Here is a 5,186-nt window from a genome sequence, read left to right on the forward strand (position 1 = left end):
TGCCCCATAGAGCACCACGCTGCCCCATAGAGCACCACGCTGCCCCATAGAGCACCACGCTGCCCCACAGAGCCCCATGGTTTCCCATAGGATGTATCGTGCCCCATAGAGCCCCGTGGTGCCCCATAGAGTGCCATGGTTCTCTATAGGGTGTATCGTGCCCCATAGAGCACCACGCTGCCCCACAGAGCCCCATGGTTTCCCATAGGATGTATTGTGCCCCATAGAGCACCATGGTTCCCTATAGGGTGTATCGTGCCCCATAGAGCTCCACGCTGCCCCACAGAGCTCCCCGGTGCCCCATGGCTCTCGGCGGACCTCCGCGCCGGCAGGGGGCGCAGCGCGCGTCAGGCGGGCCGCGGCGCGAAGAAGGGCAGTGCCCGGATGAAGGCGTCCAGGCGCGCCCGGAAGAGCTCACTCTGCACCGGGGCGCGGGGGGGGCACAGCGGGTTCTTCGTAACGAGGTCCACGAAGAGCTGGGGGGGAAAGGGGGCAGCACCGGCACCCATAGGACCCATAGGGACACATAGGGACACATAGGGACCCATAGGACCCATAGGGACCCATAGGGACCCATAGGACCCATAGGGACCCATAGAGACCCATAGAGACACATAGGGACACATAGGGATACATAGGGATACATAGGGACCAATGGGACCCCCATAGAGCACATGGATTGACCCATAGAGGCCCATGGAATCCCCACCATAGCACCCATAGAAACCCCATAGAACACACAGAGACCCCATAGGGACCCCATAGCACCCATAGAACCCCCCATAGCACCCATAGAAACCCCCATAGCACCCATAGAGACCCCATAGAACCCACAGAGACCCCATAGGGACCCCATAGGGACCCCATAGCACCCATAGAAACCCCATAGCACCCATAGAACCGCCCATAGCACCCATAGAACCCCCCATAGCACCCATAGAGACCCCATAGAAGCCACAGAGACCCCATAGGGACCCCATAGCACCCATAGAAACCCCCATAGCACCCATAGAAACCCCAGAGCACCCATAGAGACCCCATAGCGCCCATAGAGACCCCATAGCGCCCATAGAACCCCCAGAGCACCCATAGAACTCCCCATAGAACCCACAGAGACCGCATAGAACCCCCATAGCACCCATAGAACCCCCCATGGCACCCATAGAACTCCCCATAGAACCCACAGAGACCCCATAGGGACCCCATAGCACCCATAGAACCCCCCATAGCACCCATAGAACCGCCCATAGGGACCCATAGAACTCCCCATAGCACCCATAGAAACCCCATAGCACCCACAGAGACCCCATACCACCCATAGAACCCCCCATAGCACCCATGGACCCCCTCCATAGCACCCACAGACCACTCCATAGTACCCATAGAACACCCCATAGCACCCATAGAGACCCCATAGCACCCACAGAACCCCCCATAGCACCCATAGAAACCCCAGAGCACCCATAGAAACCCCAGAGCACCCACAGACTCATCCACAGCACCCACAGAACCCCCCATAGCACCCATGGACCCCCCCAGCACCCATAGAGACCCATAGAGACCCATAGGGACCCCATAAAGACCCCATAGAGACCAATGGGACCCCCATAGAGCACATGGACTGACCCATACAGGCCCATGGAACCCCCCCCCATAGCACCCACAGAGACCCCATAGCACCCATAGAACCCCCCAGAGCACCCATAGAGACCCATAGGGACCCATAGAACCCCCCATAGCACCCATAGAGACCGCATAGCACCCACAGAGACCCCATAGCACCCATATAACCCCCCATAGCACCCATAGAACCGCCCATAGCACCCATAGAAAACCCATAGCACCTATAGAACCCCCCATAGCACTCATAGAACCCCCCCATAGCACCCACAGAGACCCCCATAGCACACACAGAGACCCCATAGCACCCACAGAAACCCCATAGCACCCATAGAACCCCCCATAGCACCCATAGAACCCCCCATAGCACCCACAGACCCCTCCATAGCACCCATAGACTCCTCCATAGCACCCATAGAACCCCCCATAGCACCCATGGACCCCCCATAACACCCACAGACCCCTCCATAGCACCCATAGACCCCCCCATAGCATGCATGGACCCCCCCACAGCACCCGTAGAACCCCCATAGCACCCACAGACCCCTCTATAGCACCCATAGACCACACCACAGCACCCACAGACCCCCCATAGCACCCATGGACCCTCCATAGCACCCATAGACGCCCCGCCAGCATCCATAGCCCCCCCCATAGCACCCACAGACCCCCTCATAGCACCCATGGACCACCCATAGCCCCCCCCATAGCACCCATACACCCCCCATAGCCGCCATAGACCCCCCCATAGCCCCCATAGACCCCCCATAGCACCCATAGACCCCCCATAGCATTTGGGGGTCACATTTGGGTGGGTTTTGGTGGCTTTTGGGTCCATTTGGGGCGGTTTTGGGTCCATTTGGGTGGTTCTGGGTCCGTTTAAGGTGGTTTTGGGTCTATTTAAGGCGGTTTTGGGTCCGTTTGGGGCAGTTTTGGGTCTATTTAAGGTGGTTTTGGGTCCGTTTGGGGCAGTTTTGGGTCTATTTAAGGCGGTTTTGGGTCCATTTGAGGCGGTTTTGGGTCTATTTAAGGTGGTTTTGGGTCTATTTAAGGTGGTTTTGGGTCTATTTAAGGTGGTTTTGGGTCTATTTAAGGTGGTTTTGGGTCCATTTAAGGTGGTTTTGGGTCCATTTGTGGCGGTTTTGGGTCTATTTAAGGTGGTTTTGGGTCCATTTGAGGCGGTTTTGGGTCAGTTTGGGTCGGTTTTGGGTCCATTTAAGGTGGTTTTGGGTCTATTTAAGGTGGTTTTGGGTCCATTTGAGGCGGTTTTGGGTCAGTTTGGGTCGGTTTTGGGTCCATTTAAGGTGGTTTTGGGTCTATTTAAGGTGGTTTTGGGTCTGTTTTGGGTGGTTTTGGGTCCGTTTGGGTCGGTTTTGGGTCAGTTTAAGGCAGTTTTGGGCCCATTTTGGGTGGTTTTGGGTCAGTTTGGGGCGGTTTTGGGTCCGTTTGGGTGGTTTTGGGTCCATTTGAGGCAGTTTTGGGTCTATTTAAGGTGGTTTTGGGTCCATTTAAGGCGGTTTTGGGTCTATTTAAGGCGGTTTTGGGTCCATTTAAGGCGGTTTTGGGTCTATTTAAGGCGGTTTTGGGTCCGTTTGGGGCGGTTTTGGGTCCATTTAAGGCGGTTTTGGGTCTATTTAAGGCAGTTTTGGGTCTATTTAAGGCAGTTTTGGGTCCATTTAAGGCGGTTTTGGGTCCATTTAAGGCAGTTTTGGGTCACTCACGTTGCTGTAGATGTGCTGCAGGGCCTCGCGGGCGCTGCTCACGCCCAGGTCCGTGTTGAGCACGAGGCGCAGCCCGCTCGGGGTCTCGTAGTAATGGAGCCGGTAGCGGGAGGTGTGGAAGGACAGGAACCCGTCCCGCCTGCGCGCTCAGGCTCATAGCGACCCACAGGGACACACAGAGACCCATAGAGACCCATAGAGACCCATAGAGACCCATAGGGACCCCATAGAGACCCATAGAGACCCCATAGAGACCCCATAGAGACCCCATAGCGACCCACAGGGACACACAGAGACCCATAGAGACCCATAGAGACCCCATAGAGACCCATAGGGACCCCATAGAGACCCATAGAGACCCCATAGAGACCCACAGAGACCCCATAGAGACACATAGAGACCCACAGAGCCCCATAGGGACCCCATAGCGCCCCATAGAGACCCACAGAGCCCCATAGGGACCCCATAGAGCCCCATAGAGCCCCCACACAGGCCACAGAGACCCACAGAGACCCCATAGAGACCCCATAGAGACCCATAGAGACCCATAGGGACCCCACAGAGACCCACAGAGACCCATAGAGACCCCATAGAGACCCATAGAGACCCACAGAGACCCCATAGAGACCCATAGAGACCCATAGAGACCCACAGAGACCCCATAGAGACCCATAGAGACCCCATAGAGACCCATAAAGACCCCATAGAGACCCACAGAGACCCCATAGAGACCCATAGCAACCCATAGCAACCCACAGGGACCCAGAGAGACCCATAGCGACCCATAGAGACCCACAGAGACCCCACAGAGACCCACAGAGACCCCATAGGGACCCCATAGAGACCCATAGAGACCCATAGAGACCCCATGGCCACCCAGAGACACCCCACAGAGAGCCATAGGGACCCTATAGAGAGCCCATGGAGACCCCATACACACCATAGGGACCCACAGAGACCCCACAGAGACCCACAAAACCCCATAGGGACCCCACAGAGATCTATAGAGAAGCCACAGAGACCCGCAGAGACCCCATACACACCATAGGGACCCACAGAGACCTCACAGAGACCCATAGAGAACCCATAGCGACCCACAGAGACCCCATAGGGACCCCACAGAGACCCCATAGAGACCCCATACACACCATAGGGACCCCACAGAGACCCCATAGGGACCCCATAGAGACCCACAGAGACCCCATAGCGACCCACAGAGACCCCATAGGGACCCACACACCCTACAGAGACCCATGGAGATCCACAGCAACCCCATAGAGACCCACAGAGACCCCATAGGGACCCCACAGAGACCCCATAGAGACCCATAGAGACCCACAGCAACCCCATAGAGACCCATAGAGACCTCCATTACCCCAGGTCTTTCCCCCCCACATGTCACCCCTGGGGCTCCCCCATCGGGGTCTATGGGGTGCCTGCAGTACCTCGGGACCCCCAAGGTTAAATGTAAACCCTGGTAGTATAATAAATGTTTGCAATTACCATCTATGTTTCAGTTGCCAGCTCTTAGTCTGTTGTGTCATATGCGAAACAGATGCTCTTAAGAAAGATTCAACCCTGTAGCAATTACTCTAATGATACAAGTAATAGAAACTTCGATCGCTGTTTTTATTCCTGTAGGTATCTCTCTAAGGGATCAGTTTTCAGCTGGAAATTTTAACTTCTCAAATTTTGCATGTGTTAATTTAGGGTAGACTATGATATTTAGGAGTAACAATTATATAAACAAGGTAAAAGCTTATTTGCCTTCCTCTGTATTTTGCTAAGGACTTCCCCTTTATAATTAGAAGATGGGGATAAAATCCTTCCTCTTTCAGAATTAGT

General features: G+C 55.0%; 1 protein-coding gene and 1 pseudogene across 1 annotated transcript; both read right to left on the minus strand.

Moving 5' to 3' along the window:
- Positions 1 to 347: 347 nt before the first annotated feature.
- On the minus strand, positions 348 to 3,538 carry LOC130608745 (trafficking protein particle complex subunit 1-like). The gene is made up of 3 exons (XM_057426950.1): positions 3,535 to 3,538; positions 3,342 to 3,487; positions 348 to 476 (listed from the first exon to the last, which is right to left on the minus strand). Exons 1-3 carry the CDS (start codon positions 3,536 to 3,538, stop codon positions 348 to 350), a joined length of 279 nt encoding a protein of 92 aa, XP_057282933.1.
- A 12-nt stretch (positions 3,539 to 3,550) lies between these two features.
- On the minus strand, positions 3,551 to 4,701 carry LOC130608746 (shematrin-like protein 1; annotated as a pseudogene).
- Between the last annotated feature and the right edge of the window lie 485 nt (positions 4,702 to 5,186).

The sequence above is a fragment of the Pezoporus wallicus genome, unplaced genomic scaffold (assembly GCF_028554395.1).
Source record: "Pezoporus wallicus isolate ANWC-B61680 ecotype Strahan unplaced genomic scaffold, APGP_CSIRO_Pwel_v1 contig_11921, whole genome shotgun sequence".
NCBI lineage: Eukaryota > Metazoa > Chordata > Aves > Psittaciformes > Psittacidae > Pezoporus > Pezoporus wallicus.

Coding starts and splice junctions, on each gene's coding strand:
- LOC130608745 (XM_057426950.1), bottom strand. Junction 477..3,341: donor TGCAGCACATCTACAGCAAC/GTGAGTGACCCA, acceptor TTTCCCCCCCAG/CTCTTCGTGGACCTCGTTAC.